Source organism: Macrotis lagotis, chromosome 7 (genome assembly GCF_037893015.1).
Source record: "Macrotis lagotis isolate mMagLag1 chromosome 7, bilby.v1.9.chrom.fasta, whole genome shotgun sequence".
NCBI classification, from domain to species: domain Eukaryota; kingdom Metazoa; phylum Chordata; class Mammalia; order Peramelemorphia; family Peramelidae; genus Macrotis; species Macrotis lagotis.
This window is the reverse complement of record NC_133664.1, coordinates 122,744,974-122,767,093: the sequence shown is the minus strand read 5'-3', so window position 1 is coordinate 122,767,093 and position 22,120 is coordinate 122,744,974. Positions and strand designations below refer to the sequence as shown.

General features: G+C 35.8%; 1 protein-coding gene across 2 annotated transcripts in view; it reads left to right on the top strand.

The window, feature by feature from the left end:
* SND1 (staphylococcal nuclease and tudor domain containing 1) overlaps positions 1 to 22,120 on the top strand; it is a 520,505-nt gene that overhangs the window by 41,184 nt on the left and 457,201 nt on the right. For both annotated transcript variants that reach the window (XM_074193769.1, XM_074193768.1), the window contains exons 3-8: positions 4,668 to 4,788; positions 10,921 to 10,999; positions 13,460 to 13,620; positions 15,223 to 15,314; positions 17,338 to 17,496; positions 18,599 to 18,705. In XM_074193769.1, coding sequence (XP_074049870.1) covers positions 4,668 to 4,788; positions 10,921 to 10,999; positions 13,460 to 13,620; positions 15,223 to 15,314; positions 17,338 to 17,496; positions 18,599 to 18,705 — 719 coding nt within the window. The remainder of the gene's footprint in view (positions 1 to 4,667; positions 4,789 to 10,920; positions 11,000 to 13,459; positions 13,621 to 15,222; positions 15,315 to 17,337; positions 17,497 to 18,598; positions 18,706 to 22,120) is intronic.

Below are 22,120 nucleotides of genomic sequence, written 5' to 3'. Positions count from 1 at the left end.
AGCACCAGCCCTGGAGTCAGGAGAATCTGAGTTTAAATCCAGCCTTAATATTTAACACTTAATAATTATCTAGTTGTGTGACCTTGGGCAAGTCATTTAACCCATTGCCTTGCCAAAACAAAAAATAAAGGAATTCTCTCCTTTGAGGATTCTGGAATGATTGTGGAGTAGGTCAGAAAATTCCAAGAGATTTCCTCCACAAACAAATTAAAAAAAAAAACACCTCAGGGTGAACATAGAGCCACAAAAATAAGCAAGAGTTGGGACAAAATAGTGGTTCTCCTGGGACAACCAGAGAAAATCTGAAGAAAGATCCCTGGATTAAGGTTCAGACTAAGTGCCAGGCTGGCTCCCTGAAACAGCAAGAGGTAGTTCTAGGGGCAGCTGTGTTGCCCCAACCATAGGAGTTCCAACTTCCTAGACAGTATGGCAAGTCAGAGTAGCTGAACTGGGGAAGAGAGGGAACTTTTGCTGATACGGGTCTCCAGGCCCAACTATGCTGCCAAGACAAGGCAAGAAGGAACCAGTACATATATTCCTGGTGATTGCAGAAGTGTTGACTTAGGGATACTGCTGACTGGACACTTACAGGAGAACTGAGTTCTCTGTCTTGGTTCCAGGTCAGGGAGGAGAATTGAAGATTATAACCACTGGAGGGTTCTCAGAGTGTAAAATCATTTCTAGTAATCTGTGGAGGGCCCTAGTTGTGACTTTGTGGGGAAAAGGAGTGCAGAGTTTGGGCTCAGGACAGAGCTCTTGAGGTCAGAAGCATCATTCCCTGAACCCCATAACTAGAGGTGAATATAGCATAAGCTGCTAAATAATTTTTTTTTAAATGAGCAGGCAAAGGAGAAAAAACCCAACCATAGACAGTTATCATCAGAATAGAGAAAAACCAGGATTCATCTTCAGAGAAAGATACTGAAGCAAAAAAAAAAAATCTCTCCTATCCCAGAGAGTAACATTAAATGGCTACCTGCTCAAAAAAGAATTCATAGAACTCAAGGGCATCCAGAATGACTCTTTGATAATTAGAATTGGACAAGGGGAAACCTGTGAAATTATTAGAAACCAAAAAAAAAATAATAACAAAATAAAAAGAATGAAAATATAGAAGAGAATGTGAAACACCTCTTAAGAAAAACAAGTGATCTGGAGAACAGATGAAGAAGAGAAAACCTATGAATAATTGAAATATCTGAAAGCTATGATTAAAAAAAAAAAGAATCTTAATACAATAATACAAGAAAAAAAGAAAATTGTCCTGACATGTTAGAGGATATAAGTAGAAATAAAACTATTTCACTGATCATCATTTGAATGGGATCCTAAAAGAAAACTAACAGGAATATCATAACTAAATTCCAAAATCTCTAGGTTAAGGAGAAAATATTAAGAGCAACAAGGAAAAAATAAATTCAGATACCATAGAACCCCCAAATAGAATTACACCAGACCTAGCAGTAGCTACATTAAAAGACCACAGACCTTAGGACATGACATTGAAGAGTAGAAGAGGTTGTAGCCAAAAATATAGCCATTAAGCATAATTCTGAATTAAAAAAAATGGACTCAGTAAATTGTTAGACTTTCAGGATTTTGTTGCAAAAAGACTTGAACTCAATAGAAAATTTGACATAGAAACATAAGAAATATAAGATAAAGATCAAAGACCAATTACAAGAGTCTCAATATGGACAAATTGCTTACTTTGGAAATGTAAATCATACATCTAAGATTGTTATTAGTAATTGGGTAGTTCAAAGGAAAGACTGGAGTAGAGCGGGATGAAATTCTTAGAGTGATCATCTTATACAAATGAGGTGTGAAAGGAAGAATTGATACAGAGGTATTAGATGGGCAAGGAGAACTGGTAGTTCTGGAAACCTCATTAGGAATGTATAAAAGAAGGAATAATATGTACATATGCATATATATATATATACACACACAATAATTTTGTACATTCTCACACATATGTGTAAAAATCTTTTAAATTCAAAAAGAAATAAGAGGAGGTGATAGGAAGGGTACTGAGAGCATGAGGGAATAGGATAGGGGAAGGTATAGAGTGTGAGGGAGGATTCTTAGAAGAGCTATAAGTTAAGGAATAGGAGAGCAAGATAGCGTGTAGAAGTAGCGGGGTGAAGAGGGGTTGCTTTTAGGAAATGTATGTTTATATGTATCTATATGTATATATGTGGATCTGTGTATATATAAAAATGTCTGCATATATGTGGATATGTGTATGTGAGTATGTGTGTGTGTGTATATATGTGTGTGTGTGTGTGTGTGTGTGTGTATTCATTCTTAATTGTAGCCATCTTGAAGGGGATGGGAGGGATAAAAAATAAACAGTACACAGTGGAGAATAGAAGAAAATAGAAGAAAACATAAGGAAGTAAAGAAAAGATTGACAATTTTGAATACAATGTGTTTGTATTTATTATATGGACTTTCTTGAAATGAAAGTTTATTTTTTATTATGAATCATCTCATGTTTTGATATGCACATAGTGATGCTGTTTTTTCCCCTTATTTTGTATTTAAGATTAAAATTAAAATTAAAAACAAAGAATTCTCCTTTTAGTCATACTTGTGAAAGGTACTTCCATATAGTTTCCTTTAATTTTGTTATCATTTTCTTCTTTTAAGAATCTTTATTTTCAGAAGTTCAACTTCATTTTCCTTAGGTTGGTTTCTGATTCTGTTTAACTCAGATGAATCCTTTACTCTAGAGGTACTTATTAGTGTGCATCAAGAATATATTGTTATGTCATCTCAGAAATGGTATTTTTTGGGCTATAATAATAAGCTCTGCTAGTATCTTCCTGCTAGAGAGATGAAAAGTTTACCAAGTTTGGATTCTTAGAATTGTATGCCTAATAAATCTAAATCTGCTGTTGGACAGGGACTGCCTTCCCAGTAACTGTCTAATGTTAATTCTATGCAAATTGTTTTTTTTTACTTTACCCCTTACCATTGTATAGCTATATGGAATAATACCCTTGACACAAACACCTTAAAATGTTCCAGAGAACTCTTGCTAATAATGCTAGATTAACTTTTGTTGCAAGTTTGGATAGAAGGGAAGGGATTTTTAATGGTTAAGTATCTTGTAATGTTCTTGGATTGCCTAGCATGGATTCTTAAAAGTAAATTTTCTCATTTAGGACATAGAGGAAGAAATTTCCCAAATTTCAGGTACCATTTCTACTCCTGCCTTAAATGCCATTTGGGATTGTATGTTGTTAAGCAAGGAGACAGTTAGCTCTTTCATAGCTGATTTTCTAAATTATTTATTTATTTATATTTCCAACTATTTGCAGTGATAGTTTTCAATGATCATTTTTTGCAAGGTTTCGAATTTTACATTTTTCTCCCTCCTTTCCTCCCTCCCCTTGACAGAAAGCATTTTAATATATACAGTTGATTTTTATAGAAAATTAAAGAGGTGAGGTTTAAGCAGTTAAGAATATAATTTTCCAGGCGGCTAGGTGGTGCATAAAGCACCAGCCCTGGAGTCAGGGGTACCTGGGTTCAAATCCAATCTCAGACACTTAATAATTGCCTAGCTGCATGGCCTTGGGCAGGCCACTCAACCCCATTTGCCTTGCAAAAACCTTAAAACAAAAAAAAGAAAGAATATTTCTCATTGCTATAGTCTGTTTAAACTTTCTGGGGGAGATGAATGACAGTTCAGGCTTTGCAATGTGGCCATTGATCTTGACAACCCTGAAAAAGGTGATAACAATTATTTGAAAGATCTTTTAGTTACTTTGCCAACATCATTTAAATTTGATATTTCCTTATTGGAGATGGTTTTTTTTTTTTTAATGAAAATCTACCTGTCTAATCTATGTTTTCCTTTTAACCTGGATTACTACCCTAATTATGGAAATTGATTTGAGTTATTGTCCAGCTTTTGAGAAAACATTGTGGTGTACTATATTGGTTGTGCTTTCTCTGGCTTTCATATGGCTCCAAATTTGATTCCCAGGCTTGAATAGGGCTGGGTATTTTTAAATAGCAGATTGATTATTTTATAAGGGATAGTAATTTATCCCTTCTCCCTTTTAGGTCTTCTCATATTTGTTGCTTTTTTGGTTCTGCTTTCTCTTTGTATTCCAAGGTGGAAAAGGGCATTGATCTTTGAGTCTGAAATTGTAAACTTGATTTGGACTGAAATTCTAGATATGTAACCTGAGCAAGCCATTTAAACTTTCTGTGCCTTTTTGTTCACTTGTAAAATAGGTATAGTAGTATTTGCTTCATGAGCCTGTTGCAAGGAAAATGTTTTGCAAACAAACATTAAAGCTCCATAATAGAGTGACCTATTTTCATCCCAACCAAGTGATTGTTGAAGTGACAGATTATTAGTGGTGGATTTTGCTGATGCTCACTATCTGAATGTCTCCTATTTTGCTCAAAGGCATTGAGGTGATTTCTTTATGCTTAGAAAAGCAATATAGATAAGTCCTTTGAGAAGTTCACTCTGTGACTTAAGTTTTACCTTAACTGATAAGGTAATCAAAGATCTTCTTTCTAAGTATCCTCTGAGTTTCTAGTTTAAATACTATATAAAATAGTGGCATATTACTTTTGAGGTGCTGATTGTAAACTGAAATTAGAGAATTCTTATATTGTATGTCTGTTTTGTCTTTTAGCCCTGGGGATTTCCTGCTCGAGAGTTCCTGCGGAAGAAGCTGATTGGGAAGGAGGTCTGTTTCACAATAGAGTACAAGAACCCCCAGGGTCGTGAATATGGCATGGTTTACCTTGGGAAAGGTGAGGAAATAAAGATTTATCTCTCTTGGAAGCCAAAGTTTCTGGAGAAATCTATTTTTGCTTAAAAGGACAAGCTTTATGCTTAAATGAAATAGCCCTTAGGGAATTAAGAAGTATCAGAAAAGAACTGACACTTTAGCAAAGTGTATTGAATGCACTGCAAGGGATGAAGTGTCTTCCCAGGTATGCATCTATTCTATTCTTTTTCTCAACAAACTCCTGGACCTGCTAGCCTTGGTGTTGGTATTTTGTAGAGTATTTGTAGGGCTATAGTCCTAGCTTATGTTGAGGTTATCAGCTTGTGGAATATAATGACCCTTGGCTTTTTGATCATAGTAGTAATTGAAATTTGTGGATTTCCTATTGTATTTTTTATTTTCCTATTTTATCTTGTGATTTTTCTTCTTCTCTAGAGGAGTACTTTTTAGGAAAGGACAATTTGTTGGAACCTGTAGTTTTTCTTATGTAATACTTCAGTAACTATCTGTTCTGGAATACTGAATGGGAGATCGTGTGCTATTCCCCCAGGTGCAAGGATAGTCATAATGGGATGGGCTAAAAACCTGGAATCATTTATATTGAAAGCATTGGTAGAATCTCTTTGGGAGGATTTTAAAAGGTTCAGACACATTCATCTAGAGTTATTTGCCATACAGATGTCTTTTCCAGGTTCTTGGTCTTCTTGGTAAGGGAGCCTTAGGTGGTATTCATATGAGTGGGGAGTGATTCATAATTATTATAAGAAAAGAGGATTTATATTTTAAAAACTATTTCTGATTTCTACTAACTTGACCCTGAGGATGGCAAGCTGATGGAGGATAGCAAGTTTTGTGATTCAGTGTTTGATTTTAAGTGTTTTCTTTAATTATAATCATAGAATTTGTGTTAAAAGGTACCTTAGAAGTCATCTCTGGCTTGAATACTGTCAGTGATGGAAAGTTTTTATAATATATGAGTTTTCTCAAGGAAAATCATGTGCAAAAACCTATATTCATAATAAAAATATATGGCAGTTACAACACTGTGTTGTGTATATATTATGGAGAAATTACCTATGGAGATATTACCTAGAAACGAATGAATTTTTATTTTATTTTCAAAATGCAAATATAGAAGAACTGTTGTCATCTGGAAAAGATAGAAATTCTGTATAATTTAATTTATATTCTTTAGCTCTGAGAGACTTCAGTAGTTAGTTAAAATGCTGGCATTAGCACTTCATCAGGTTGTCATCTCCAAGTAGATGCAGAATGAAAAGAGCACTTGTTGCTCCAGAAGTCAAACTGGCTTTATCTGAATGATGTCTTAGAGGTTGGTTCTACAACTACTCACCTTCTTGGGCTTACACATCTTCATCTGTAAAAAATATTTGCCCTACTCAGATGGAGCTTTGTAAATTCTAAAGCAATATATAAATGTTATGCTGTTATTACTATTACTGCTTGTTTTTAATTAAATTAATCACATCTATGGAATTTAGACTCAAGTGATTCATGCTGCATTAGAAAACTCTAACCTTTTCAGTACCAATGTAAGAAACAAAAACTTTCAGTCTCTAAACCAGATCAAAATGACAAACTAATAAAATATGTTTTTGGCATATTAACAGATAATATTATTTTAAATGGTAATAGTTACTTTTAGTTTAGGTGTTACAATTCCTTGTTTTTCTTTAAAAAAACCTTTCTTCTCTTTCCTCCCTAATTTTCTTTAAAACATTTATTGATAACTTTTGCTTCTACATCTCCTTCATTCTTAAATATTTTCTTTCTCATCCTCAATTACCTAGGGAACCATTCCTTATAACAAAGAATGAAAAAAAACAAACAAGTCAGCAAAACAACCCAGCACAATCCAGTCTGATATTATGAACTATATTTATATTCCCTTTTGTAACCCTCCCTCTCTGCCAAAAAGGATGGAGGGGACAAGGAGGGATGCAGATCACTTCCTAATCATGTGTTCATATCTGTGCAAGCATGGATGATAGAATTCATTTTATAATATCCTTATGCAGAAGAGAAATGGTTTGGGTTATTTCAAAAGTATTTAATTCTCTATTAGTACTTACTTGTACATTCTCTCCATTTATGGCCAGTAGAAAGTGTAGCCTGAGATGGTAGTACACACATAAACTTTGGAGATGTAGCCTGTGACTGGATCTCAGACATTGTGGCCAAAAATATTTATCTACTTTCTATTTCAGTGACACCTCTGTTTTACAGGTTCAAAAAAAAAACACAGTACTTAAGTGACTTAACAAAATGCAATCTTTAGTCACTGTACTCTGCCTTGTAAAGCAATATATAAATATAAATCCTTGTAATTGAGATATGGGAAATAGACTTTCTCTCTGTCAAGGAGAACTCATTGCTTTCTGTTATATAGACCAACTAATAGTCTTTTCAGTGTGAATAGTGCCAGTATGATACTTAGTGGCTATTGGCACCTGTTATTGACTAGGCTTAATAATAATGGGCAGTCATATAGTTAATTGTGCCAGAAATATTAAGCAAATAGCTAACCTATTCAGTATCTTTTTTCTGGGCATCCAATTTGAGGTAGTAGAGGATGAGGTCTAAATAGTTTTAAAATGTTTCTTCAGCCTTGCCATTATTTTCAATTAGTAGTTTATTTTTCCAATTACATGTTGTTGTTTTTTGATTTTTTTTTTTTTTTTAGGTTTTTGCAGGGCAAATGGGGTTAAGTGGCTTGCCCAAGGCCACACAGCTGGGTAATTATTAAGTGTCTGAGGCCGGATTTGAACCCAGGTACTCCTGACTCCAGGGCCGGTGCTCTATCCACCTCGCCACCTAGCTGCCCCCCTCCAGAATTACATGTTATGAAAGTTTTTCAAAATTCATTCACATGCATATGAATATTTTGAAGTTACATAATTTCCATCCACCCTTCCTTCCATTCCCCTCAGCAGCGAAGCCTGGTGAATATTGTACATACACATTTGTGTTTAACATGATTACAGATTAGTCATTTTGTGAGGAATTTCTGAGGAATTAGGATTAAGGGAGAAGAAAGAAAACCATGAGTTAGGAAAAGAAAAACATAAGAGAAATTTTTAAAAAGTGAATGTGGGGCAGCTAGGTGGCACAGTGGATAGAGCACCGGCCCTGGAGTCAGGAGTACCTGGGTTCAAATCCGGTCTCAGACACTTAATAATTACCCAGCTGTGTGGCCTTGGGCAAGCCACTTAAACCCATTTGCCTTGCAAAAACCTAAAAAAAAAAAAAGTGAATGTGGTGTTCAATTGGATTCTATAAAGTTTTTTGTTTTGTTTTGTTGTTCTTCTTCTGCATTGTCCATGACATTGTTCCATAGCAGGTCTCCTAGGGTTGTCCTAGCTCTCTGAACTGCTGAGAGGAGCTGCATCTATCAAGTTTAATCAACTCACAGTATTTTTTTTAACTTTTTTTTTGCAAGGTAATGGGGTTAAGTGGCTTGCCCAAGGCACACAGCTGGGTAATTATTAAGTGTCTGAGGCCTGATTTGAACTCAGGTACTCCTGACTCCAGGGCCGGTGCTCTAGCCACTGTGCTACCTAACCATCCCAACTCACAGTATTGTTAATGTGTACAATGTTCTCTTGATTCTGCTCCCTTCACTCAGCATCAGTTCCTGTAATACAATCCATGCTTCTCTAGAGTCTGACCATTCAATGGTTTCTTATAGGATAATAGTATTCCATAGCATTCATATCCCATAACTTGTTAGGGCAGTTAGGTGGCAAAGTGGATAGACTACTGACTCTAGAGTCAGGAGGACTCTGTAGTTCAAATCCAGTCTCAGACATTTGACTCTTATTAGCTGTGTTAGCTTGCGTAAGGCACTTGACCTTGATTTCCTCACATCCAGCATTATTTCCAGTCGTCCTGATCTGTATCTGGCTACTGGACTCAGATGAGTCTGGAGGAGAAAGTAAGTCTAGGGACTTAGCACAGCATCTCTTCACTCAAATCCAATCCATGTGCTTGTCATGGCATCACCTCCCTGATGTCATGGTCCTTTTTGAGAATGAAGGACAAGCATCATACCATATTTGTTCAGCTATGCCCCAATTGATGGACATTCCCTCAATTTCCAATTCTTTACCACTACAAAAAAGACTTGTTATGAATATTTTGGAACATGTGAGATTTTCCCCATTTTTATTTTATGATTTCTTTTGGATATAGGCCTAGTATTCATATTGCTGAATCAAAATGTATGATCAAGTTTCCATATTGCTCTCTAGAATGGTGAGATCAGTTCACAACTCCACCAACAATGCATTAATATTGCAATCCTCCCACAACTTCTTCAAAACTGATCATTTTCCCTTTTTATCTTCTTAACCAATCTGATGGGTGTGAGGTACAACCTCATAGATGCTTCAATTTGCATTTCTCTACTCAGTAATTATTTGGAGCATTTTTTCATGTGATTATATATAGCTTTGAAAACTGTTAGTTCATATCCTTTGACCATATATCAATTGGACATGGACTTGCAATCTTATAAATTTCATGCAGTTCTTTATTTTAGAAAATGAGACCTTTTCCAGAACCATTATCTGTGAAAATTGTTTCCTAGCTTTCTGTTTTCCTTTTAATTTTGGCAGCATTGTTTTTATTAGTGAAAAACCTTTTTAATTTATTAAAAATCATCCATTTTGCAATTTATAATATATTTGCTATTTCTTCCTTGATCATAAATTTCTCCCCTTTCCATAGATCTGACAGACTATTTCTTATTAATTGGTTTTATTCTTTATGTTTAAATCCTGTACCCATTTTGTCCTTATTTTGGTATAGGGTATGAGATGGCTTATGCCTAGTTTTTGCCATGCTGTTTTCCAGTTTCCCCAAAATTTTTGTCCAGTAGTGAGTTTCTATCCCAGAAACTAATGTCTTTTGGTTTGTCAAGCAATAGATTACACAAGCCATTCCCTAACTTTACAAATGGTCGAAGGATAATATACAGAGGCAGTTTACAGATGAGGAAATCAAAGCGATCCATAGTCATATGAAAAATTGCTTTAAATCGTTACTTATTAGAGAAATGCAAATTAAAGCATCTCTGAGGTGTACCACCTAACACCTCTCAGACTGGCCAATATGAACAGAAAGGACAGTGATCAATGTTGGAAGGAATGTGGGAAATCTGGGACACTAATACATTCTTGGTGGAGTTGTGAACTCATCCAGCCTCTCTGGATTGGGTTTATGGATTTATGGAATTATGCCCAAAAGGCAACAAAAATGTGCATACCCCTTGATCCAGCAATACCACTACTGGGTTTATATCCTGAAGAGATTATGAAAAAGGGTAAAAATATTACTTGTACAAAAATATTCATAGCAGCCCTGTTTGTGTTGGCAAAGAATTAGAAATTAAATGAATGACCTTCAATTGGGAAATGGTTTGACAAACTGTGGTATATGTATGTCATGGAACACTATTGTTCCAGGAAAGATGGGAATTCAGGGAAGCCTGGAAGGATTTGCATGAACTGCTGCTGAGCAAGATGAGCAGAACCAGAAGAACACCTTAATAGCAACATGGATGTGATGATCAACCTTGATGGTTGATATCTTTGATATCAAGGAATCAGGAATGATATTTCAAATACCAGGGTAAAACATAATCAAGATAAGAGTGAGTTATTGGCTTCCCTTCTAGTTTTAAGGGATGATTTCTAAGGTTTTCAGATCAAAAAAGAAAATTTGGTATCTTTCTGAGCAGAAGACTCTCTAAGATGTTGAAGGACCCAGGAATTTTTAAGACAAAAGTAAGTAAATGCTATGAAGGGACCAGAAGACTTGATGCCATCTAACAGGCAAACTCAAGTCAGTGAATCTGCAGGACTGTCTTGTTTCATTTCTGCATCATCTGGTTTTTGGCTTCTATAGATAACTCTTAATTGAGGGTATAAGCTAGAAAGAAGTCCTTAAGAGGACTTCCTCTTAAGTGAAGATGGGCCTTTGATTCCTGGGCCTGAGATATTGTACTATGAAACCATTTGGGGTAATCTCTCTGATTTACTTTCCTGAAAAGAAAAGGCAAAGTTAACTAATCTCTGTTGCTAATGGGCATGAACATAGTTGTGGCATTGAATTTTTTTTTTCCCTATTTCAGATACAAATGGGGAAAACATCGCAGAGTCTCTGGTTGCAGAAGGCTTAGCATGTCGAAGAGAAGGTATTCGAGCCAATAAGTACGTATGGTCTTTTTCTTCTTGCTCCTTGGATGTCTCAGGATCAGTTTTAGTTCTTGTCTGGAAGAAATTGGGGGGTTTGATGTTTCTTGACAAGCACGTAACTCTACTGAAACTGAGGAAAATTTCTAAGTGGCTGCTGCCATTTCAGGTTATCTGATCTTTAGATCTACATTTAGATTTTGAGGAAGAATGTCATTCTCTAGTAAGTAACAGACTTGTTTTTTATCTGATTGTGGTATAAATGTGCCATTTTGGGAAGCAAGATTTAGGGGTGTTGGTAATAGTATGAAGTGCAGTGTTGAATTCAGTCTCACTTGTCTTAGAGTATATAGTACAGTGAATTGCAGCTGTATTTGTTTGATAACTCTATTTTTTGAGAAGCAAGCATTGAATCAGTAGTTGGGGTAGTCTGAGATTCTGCTTAATAATATATATCTACCAGATGGCTGATAGTCTTAGAAGCAGCTATAGACAGATATCTATTTCAATCATCTTGATTAGACTTAGGAGAAGTTTGTGCTGTCTACTCACTTGTCCCTTTGTCTCCAGTAGCAATTAAACCAAGTCACATAGCTTTTAAATCATCATAGGAACTTCATACTATCTCTCTCTCTGCCCTTGGCTCACTGAAGAGAGATGTTGTTCAAGCACGTAGTGATGTACTGGTGAATGTGTGTTTATGGAACAGAGAGGATGACGGGGCTCTGTTTTTCTGAAGATGTTTGTGTTTAGGTGGTATTTTTGTAATTATGCTAAAGTTGATGCCATAGAATTGTTAGAAGGCTTACTTTTGTGATTAGTTTTAAGAACATAGATTCTGTCTTTGAATGTAGAGTAAATAAACCTCAGAAGCCTGCCCCGGTATAGTAACAATCCATGGAAACTACACAAGATACAACCAAGTCGGTATTTCTCTAAGATTTGAGTATAAGCCCAAATGTTTCTCTCTTTAGTATCTGATTTTGTTTCATTTTCTTGAGCTGTATATATTTTTGCCCATTGAAAACCTGAAGATATTATTTTCCTTTCCGTACCCTCTCTCTGGACAAGAGTTCTTAAAACTTTTTTTTGTTATAGACATCTTTTGTTATTTGGTGAAATCCATACCATTTCTCAGAATGTTTTAAAATTCATAAATAAAATACATAGGACTACAAAAGAAATCCTTCAGATTGATAACAATTATCAAATTTAAATGAACTTTGACCGTGGAACATGAACTCTAATAATATAGCAACCTTATAGGTTGGATATTTGAGAAGCTTGCTCTACTTGAAAGTTAGTGCCAACTTTGTGTTGTGGAGTTGGGCCCACCAGCTTCCTATTAGGAAAAGTGAGACCTTGACTTCGGTATTGCTCTCCTAGAAATTTTGATTACCTCTTTAGTTATTAGTTTGGAAGACCTTTCATAAACCAAATTCAACTTGGTTTAGTCACCATGAAGAGGAGAGATGAGTCATTTGTGTACATGACCTTTCTAACTGTTCTGTCCTAGACAGTAGGATACTTCTTTGGTTCATTCTAGAATAACTTGGGTTTATAAAGATGAGGGAATGAATGCTTTTCAGCTTTGCTCATTTCTATTTAGTGCTTAATTTATTTGGTGATAGCATAATGAAAATAGCAATATTGTGTATGCTCCTACAAGAACTTTTTGTTCTACATGATTGTACTTATACCACTTATACCAGATTCCTACCCTGGGGAAGGTGATAGAAAAATGTGGAACTCATAAACTTGCAAATGGATAAATGTTGAAAACTACCATTGCGTATATTTGAAAAATAAAATAAAATAAAGTGGTTTTAAAAAACTCTTCTATAGACTTAACTAAGGGGTGAAGGAAGTTCTTAATCTTTCTTTTTTACTTCTATAGCTTTTTGAATTGAGACTTTTTTTGTTCTGGTCTTGTTAATAAGGAATTCCTGGCAAGTTTCCCAGTTGAATTACTTCCATCCATAATTCTAGATTGTTGAGAGCCCAAGATAGTGAGAAAGAGCTGCATTAGATAAAGGCTAGAGAGCGAGCCTTACAGTCTGGAAGTTCTGGGTTCAAATGTGTCTCTCATATATACTAACCAGATAATCTTGCAAGTGAATTTGACAACTTCTCTTGAAGACAGGTAATTACATAATAGTTGTTTAATCTTCATTTTCTTTCTGGTATTTTCATGTAACAGTTAAATCTGAATCTAAAATGTAGTGAACAGAGATTGTATTGTTATTGCCCTTTAAAAAGACTACATTAATTAAAATGATTTTTATTTTAATTATGTTGCTTGAGTGAATTAGGTTTAGAATCTAGGGATTCTATCTCTACCTTATAGGGGGCCTTGGTAATTAACATGTCATATTGGTCAAATGTTTTTATATTCCTAGGCATTCTTTTACCAGGTACTCTAGATAGTTGTCTCCAGCCTCTTTACCTACCAATTGAACTTCTGTTTTTTTATCCAAGCCCTGAACAGAATCGACTTGCTGAGTGTGAGGACCAGGCAAAGATGGCCAAGAAAGGCATGTGGAGTGAAGGAAATGGTTCTCATACAATCCGGGACCTCAAGTATACCATTGAAAATCCGCGGCACTTTGTGGATTCTCACCACCAGAAACCTGTCAATGGTGAGCCATTTGGTTTGGGGAGGGCAGAGCAATTGAGATAGTACCCAGGCTAGCCCTTTGTTTGACTTGTTGGATTCTTTTCCTCTGCAGCTCATTTAAAATTGAGGGAAAACCCTTGTTTGAGTGAGGTTGTGTGTGTTTGTGTGTGTGTGTGTGTGTGTGTGTGTGTGTGTTCATCCATGTGAGCTAGAAGGGATTTTTAACCCATTTCACATAGACACATGTTCCATGTTGTATAAAGAAAAATGTTTTGATGTTCTCTCTAAATCAGGGGAAACTTCTTGTGCTTTCCATATCTATAATTTCATTCCAGTCCTCTAAAACCTTTTGTTCCTGACATGCTTTAGTTTACTTTGAGTTATCATCAACTGAGAATTTAAATTCTTTCCTGCCCCTCCTCCTGCCTTGGAAGGAAGTTCTGGATTCAAATATGTTGGATATATATTGACTGTTTGACCTGGGCCAAGTCCATGCCTCAGTGCTGAAGGCAAGTCTTTAAAAAGGACAAGCTGCACAACAGTTGCTAGTCTGCACCACTGGAAAGAGTGTCCTAACAAAGGAGTACTCTCTACCAGTAAAATCACTGGTCCAGGTCAGAACTCCAAATTCTATCAGCAGATATTCATTGTACATTTGTTAACCTCAGGTAAGTCACTTCCCCTTTGTGGACCTTAATTTTCTCATATGTAAAATGAAAGCCTTGGGCTTGATGAATTTTAAATCCTGTACTAAGGCAACTTGGAGATATGACTTGTAGTCAGGAGAGCTGAAATACTTATTAGCTCATACACTTGGCAAATCACTTTCATTTTTCTCCTCTAAAATGGGCATGATCCAAAGATTCTATCTCCCAGGATTGTCGTAAGCATGGAATGCTTACATGGATGCTAATATGTAAAACACTTTGCAAACCTTGAACAGGGCCTGTGTTAGCTGTGAGGAGGATGAGAAGGAGGATGACCATCACCATCCTGAGGATGTGGAATACTTACCACTGACAATAATCTTCAGATGTATACTTATTTACATGCTATTGGACAAGCGCTAAGACAGTAGACAGTAGCTTCAGCTCTCCAGCTCAGTCCATGGTGTGTGTGTATGTATACACACACACACACACACACAATACACACACCTGGCATATATATAAACTCCAATAGTCTCCAGTATCTTCTAATCTGCTGGGGTGGGGTAGGGGTGGATATTTGCATTGCACCTACAGATAAACACAAAATAGATAAAAAAAACTGCTACAGTTTATTTAGAATTGGAGCATTAACAACAGAGGTAATGGAAAAAGGCCTCTTGTCAAAGGGGTCCAAGAGCTGGACTTTTTGAAGGGATTAAATTGTCTGTTTTAATTTGCTATAGGCCTGATATTTCATACCTAATGGTAGCTTGTGGAATTTTGATTCTTATGTTGTAATTGCTGTCAGTTCTCAAGTCTGGGTAGGGGGCTTAGATGTATGATTGGCATTTGGAGTGTTTTTTAGTTCATTATACTCCTTCTGGGCTCTCCTAGGGTTGGTATCCCCTCCTCTCCTCATCATGACTTTTTTTTCAGTGTTTCAGAAGACTTAATTTCTTCTTTTTGTCATACAGCTATTATCGAACACGTGCGAGACGGCAGTGTGGTCAGGGCTCTGCTCTTGCCTGAATATTATCTGGTCACAGTCATGCTCTCAGGGATAAAGGTCAGGCTGTGCATGGGGGCTGTGCATGGGTAGGACATTCCTTTTAGTTAGTCAGGTAGTCTATAGAATTTTATATTAAATTTCATCTTGAGGCTAGTTACTGTTTCCAGCTTTGTTCCATTCTGAAAAGAATACCCTTCTCCTGCCCTGGTTTAAAACCCTGCAGTGGGATTGATTTGAGCTGGGACAAAGAAAAACAAATCTCTTAGGTTTTCCTTAGTTGGAAATTTAAAGGGGGAAGTACTTCTGAGGTTATTAATCTGGGGTAGAGGGATAGGATATTCTGGGGTTTTGGTGATTGTGGTTTGTATTGCTGCAAATTATCTTTTTCTATGAGATAAATTAGGTCATAAAATTCTAGTGTATCCTTGTTTGGTAAAAACATTATCTTGACCATAATTAAAACTCCCTTGGGATGATATGGCTGCTTCATTATCAATTAGCAAAATGCCTCCAAGTTAGATAGAAACATAGTTTGAAACATTTTTTAGCTAATTTTGCTAGGATTATTTCCCTGTAGAAGGTCCAATCTGATTGAGGAGTGAGTGGAATTTTTTTATGTTATTTTATTTTATTTTTTCAGTTGCATTGCAAAGACAATTTTCAACATTCATCTTTTTGTAAGCTTTTGAGTTCTACATTTTTGTACCACTTTCCCTTTCCTCCCTCCTCCCATGGCAGTGAGCAATCTTACATAGATTGTTTAACATATTTCCATATTATTCACATTGTAAAAGATTTAGAACTAAAGGGGAAAAAACCTGGAGAAAGATAGAAAAAACAAAAAACATTTTAAAAAGTGAATATAGGATGGTTTATTCTGTATTCAGAATCCATAGTTTTTTCTCTGGATATGGATGACAGTTTCCATCACAAGGTTTTTTTTTTTTGGTAAGGCAATGGGGTTAAGTAACTTGTCCAAGGTCACACAGCTAGGTAATTATTAAGTGTTTACATGTGGGTCTTTTCCCCTTTTTATTATCTCTTTGGGTATAGTCCTAGTAGTGGTATTGCTGAATCAAGGGGTATGCACAATTCTATTGCCCTTTGAGCATAGTTCCAAGCTGCTCTCCAGAATTGTAGTGCCCCAGTTTTCCCACATCCTTTCCAACATTGATCATTTTCCTTTTTTGTCATATTGGCTATTCTAATGGGTGTGAGATGGTACCTCAGAGTTTGTTTTAATTTGCATTTCTCTAATCAGTAATGATTTGGAATATTTCTTCATATGATTAGAGATAAGAACTAGCTTTAATTTCTTCATCTGAAAACTACCTGCTTATATCATTTATCAACTGGAGAATGATTTGTATTCTTATAAATTTGATTCAGTACTTTATTTTAGAAATGAGTCCTTTATCAGAAGCATTAGTTGGGAAAAATTGTTTCCCAGCTTTCTGCATTCCTTCTAATCTTGATTGTATTGATTTTATTTGTGCAAAAACTTTTTAATTTAATATAATCATTTTGCAGATTATAATGTTTTCTATCACTTGTTTGGTCATAAACTCCCACTCTCTTCATAGATCTGACAGATAAACTATTCCTTGTTCTTTTAATTGGCTTATGGTATCACTTTTTTTTTATGTCTACCTTATTTTGGTAGAGTGTGAGATGTTGGTCTCTGCCTAGTTTCTACCATACTTTTTTCTAGTTTTCCCCACAGTTTTTGTCAAATAGTGAGTTCTTGTTTCAGAAGCAAGGAGTCCTTGGGTTTAGCAAACAGTAATTTGCTGCTCTTTTCTTTTGTACCTAATCTACCCCACTTATTTACTATTCTGTTTCTTGGCCAGTACCAGACAGTTTTGATGACTGTGGCTGTATAATACAGTTTTAGATCTGGTATGGCTAGACTACCCTCCTTTGCAATTTTTTTTTCATTAATTCCCTTGATATTCCTTCTTTTTATTTTTTCCTAGTTCTGTAAAGTAATTTTTGATAGTTTGGTTGGTAGAGTGGAATTCATTATTAGGATGAGTGGTACAGAGCCAATGATTAACATGAATTTTGCTTTTGCCTGTAGTGCCCAACTTTCAGAAGAGAATTAGATGGCCCTGAGACACCAGAGCCATTTGCAGCAGAGGCTAAATTCTTTACTGAGTCCCGCCTCTTACAGAGAGATGTCCAGATTATCCTGGAGAGCTCCCACAACCAGAACATGCTGGGCACTGTCCTTCATCCAGTGAGTCATTTTTTTGTAAATGGGGATCAATAGTTACAGGAATCAGAGTTTGGGAATGAGGACCCTTGTTTCCATCCTGAAATTGTTTGTGGTTGAAAGAATCTCCTTAGATCCTCATCCCACTTGCCTCTGATTTCTGAGATAGTTAAGGAAATACCAGTGAATTGGACTGTAGAAAACATAGAATTGTGCTCATTTGTCATTGCCATAGACATTTAGAATGTAACCTTCCTTGAGTTACTAGGGAAAAGATAAACTTCCTCAAGCTTGTTCTCCTGGAAAAGATTAGGAAATTCTTGTAAAAACTAATGATATAATGCTGCTAGAGTTTCTAGGATGGATGACCAAAGGCCCCAGTGGAGCTACATACTTCCTGGCACTTTAGTGTTTTTGTACCTACTAATTCTGGTCCTTAATAGGCAGTAGCATAGATTTGTGACTGTGATGAAACTATTTAAATGCTCATATTGATTGTGGGAGCTGCTTGGATGAGAAGTGACCTTGCTAATTTGGAAAATTTATCCTTTTAAAATTATAGTAATTATTATTATTATTATTATTATTAACTTTTGCCTAGTTCAGGATTCTACCATAATGGTGGTTTTGCCAGCAGAGCTGAGTACAGCCTAGTCACCATATCAACTTTGACCTGAAGCAGGAAAATTTTGAGTTCCCAGGAAGAATAGGAATCCAGCCTGCCTTCTCAGAGCATCACTGTTGTAGACTGGATAGACTGGAATTTGTTAGAATGAGGATTCCAGTCTAAGAGTTGTAGCCCAAGTCATTCCATGCCTTCTCCCTTTTCTCATTTTCCCTTTGGAATGGGAAAAATGATGCCATTAAAGGAAGGGAAGAATGTGACATGCTAGCTACCAAAGAGAGCAGCATACTTTATCTAGAAGAGCTACTGAAATGAACTGTTTGTGAACTCTACTTTAAACAAGTGATTCTTGATATTGTCCTTTTTTTCAGGGTCCTGTAGTTCAAGAGATAGAAAGTTTTGTTGACTTTTAATTGGAGGAAAAGGGCTAATGATTGAATTTCTTTGCTATAGGATGAGAATCTAATGTTTCCTTCAATCTCCATCTACCCCCTTTTCCAGAATGGCAACATCACAGAACTCTTGCTTAAGGAAGGTTTTGCACGCTGTGTGGACTGGTCGATTGCAGTGTACACAAGAGGTGCAGAGAAACTGAGAGCAGCTGAAAGGTAAGATCTGCCGGGCTCTTTCAAGTGGGATAGGTGTGAGATAAGTCACTTCCAGTAAAGGAAATTCTTCAGCCTTCTTCTTTCACCCATGGCTCTGTGTCATGGTAGTTATGAAAATTTCCTTTACCATAGAATTAATGATTTTAGTGTTTTATTCCAGTAGCATTCCAGTATGTTTCCATGATCAGTCTAGTTCAGAACAAAGTGATGTCTACTTTACAGTCCCATCCAAAAGCATTATCCAGATGAGAAACTTTCATGTGCTCAAACCATGCCAAGTTCTGTTGTGTGTGAACTTAGAATGATTTTGGCTTTGTTATCAGATATCTAACTTAACTGTGAAAGGGAAAGTGAGGATGGAAGCTACTCTTCAATCCAGGAATGGGGATGGGAGAAGGAGACTAACTGTTTGGTAGCTCCCAGAAATGTTGTTCAATCTGGGTTCTTCTTAATTTCCCAGGCTCTTATTTATAAAAGTGTTTGCTCTCTGAGGGACTTCTGCACTGCAACTAGCTAAAACAGATCTAGGTCTGCCATCTACAAAGTAGGTCCCTGGGAGCGAGAGACTACCAGGCTGCCAAAGGAGGGATTTACCAGCCTACATCAGAAATAGAGTAGATCTAAGTGTCCATGCTGAGTACTAGTATAATCAGACTGCTTGTATAGCTTAGTTGAGATAGAGACTGGCCATTTGATGAGGAATACTTTTTTGACTTTGGTGAAATAGATTAAAAAGCAAAATGCCCCTTACTCTTGGTGACCCTTTTTCACTCCTGTCAGAGTGGCAGGAAAAGGGACAGAGAGAAGTAAGAAATACAATTTTAAGATCACTTATAAACTTCATTTTGACTACTGGTGCTCCAAATGTGAGTTTCTTGACCAGTAACAAATGAATAGAAATTTTGCTGGAGTTTTCCTAATACAATGATTTCATAATTTCATATTAAAAAATTTTAATGTAATTAATTCAAGTCACTTTTTGTGGATTTTCTGACACTTATGGAAGTGTCAAGAACCCAAAAGATAAGAGACCTTGTGGTGGTGGAAAGAATATTAGAAATAGTCAAACAAACTGTATTTGCATTTCAATACTAATCTCGGCTAACATTTAGTGACTTCAGGCAAGTCAGTTAGCCTCCTTAATGACAAGAACAACAATGGCAGACACAGTAATGTAATTTACAATGCTCTTTTCATATAACATTTCATTTGATTCTTACAGTTTGATGAAGTAGGTTCTGCTAGTCTCATTTTAAAAATGAAAAAAAAAAAACCCCGAGGCTTTAAGAGATTGAATAACTTTCTGAGTCACACTGCTCATGAGTTTGAGTCAAGGTTTGGACTCAAGTGTTATTGATTTGAAGTCCAGTGCTTTGTCCTCTACTATACCTTGTCCTTTCTAGTCTGAGTTTCAGTTTTCTTGTTTTCAAATTGAGCACAACACTTGTACTGCCTCCTTCATAGACTCTTAAAATATTTGAGTTAGTAGGGTCTTAGTTCAACCCCCTCATTTTAGATATTAGGAAATTTGTAAGCTTTAAAGACAGAAATGTGACCAATCATTGTAACTAATAAAATAATAATAATAATAATAATAACAATAACAATAATAATAATAGTAATACTAAGCTTCCAGCATTGTAATAAAACATAAAGATTGTTTTTCTGGACTTTGATACCTTACATATTCCACAGTTTTGGTCAGTTTTAGTAGAGAACACTTGTTTTTGCAAAAAGAAGTGAAGGGGGAAAAACTCCCTTCACTAAATATGACTTTTTGCCACATTAAACTTTGCTTGATGTTATTTTATGATTAGTCATCATCGATGGTTTCTGTTTTATCATCCTTATGTACCTATGGTAATTGAAAGCTGTCTTGGATGAAGGAAAATCTGTCCTATACTTTTGGCATTTTAGTTTATTTCTTGACTTATAGCATTTCCAGTTATATGCCAGTTTTCTTTTTTGCTGCAGAAGATGGAGGAATTTAGAAAGACAAGAATTAGAAGGTATCATTTAGGGAGTGGCCATTTGGTGAGCAATGGTTTTTTTTGGCTGTAGCAATCCATGAAATAAAATGTAAAATACCCCTCAGTCCTGTTTGACCTCTTTGGCAAGAAAAGGGTCAGAAAGTGTTAAGAATTACAATTTTAGAATCATTTATAAACTTCATTTTGACTCTTGGTTCTCCAATTGTGAATTAAATTGCAAGAGGTCATCATGTGCAGAATCCTAGATACCTAGTAATCTTAAGTATCTACATTTGAAAGTATCTTTACAGAGTCAGTAACTTACTTTGCTTTTTTTTTCTGTAATCCTGTTGAGTTTACTGGTTCTGCTTCTTATCTTAAAGATTTCTGCCTTTGAATCATAGATCCGAGAGATTTACAGCAACATGAAATGTCTGATAGAATTCTTTTGATTTCTTAATAGTCTCTTTTTATTTTCTTCTTTACTTGTATACAGAAATCTACTTAGTTTCTCAAAAGCTGGCAAAGAACTGTTTGTCTTACTTGGAGTAGTGACTGAGAAAATTCGATTTAGAATCTTTAAGGAGTTCTCCAATTGAAATTGGAAGAGAGCCTTCCTAAGCCTAGAGTTTCTTATATTTCTGAGCATTCCTAGGGCTATTTTTTGAAGTGTTTTCTGCCTTTTTTAGTGAGGAAATGTTTTTGCAAAGATTTGGCCTCATTTTTACTACAGATTCTATCACTATTGAATTTTTTACATTCTTTATTCTTTGCAGACTGTAACTACAATATGATTACTTTTTAACTATTTAATTAAATTCACTCTAATGAACTTTTATTGAACTTTTTAATGAACTTGTATCATGGCATAGATACCATAATAGGTGCTGGGAATACCAGACAAAAATAAACCCATCCTTGTTCTTGAGGATCTTATTATGTTCTACTAGAAGATATACCATGTGTACAACTAAGTAAATACAGGGTAATGCAGAGAGAAAATTAGCACATCTAAATTTGGAGTTAAAAGATTTAGTTTCAAATCCTGTAACTTCTCTGTTCAACCTATAAGACTTTAGATATCACTTAATCTATTTACCTATTGATAAAATAAACAGTTTGGACTGCATGGCCACTGACATTCTTTTTGAGTCTGAATATATGATTCTGGGATCTATTGCGGTGAATCAACATGGGAAAAGTAGGTACAAAGGCTCGAAGGGATCAAACAGTTGGCATGAGTAAAGGGCTGGGGGAGGATAAATAGAATAGCAAATAAGCTTGAAGCCATATTATATCAGATCAAGGTGTTTGTGGTTTTATCTTTGAGGTAATAGTTTCCTAAGTGTCTTGATCATAAGAATAACATACTCCTTTCCTTCAGAAGTGTTTTGGCCCTTTTGAAGAGGACAGATTGTAGAAAGGGAGAAGTAAGAATCAGGGAG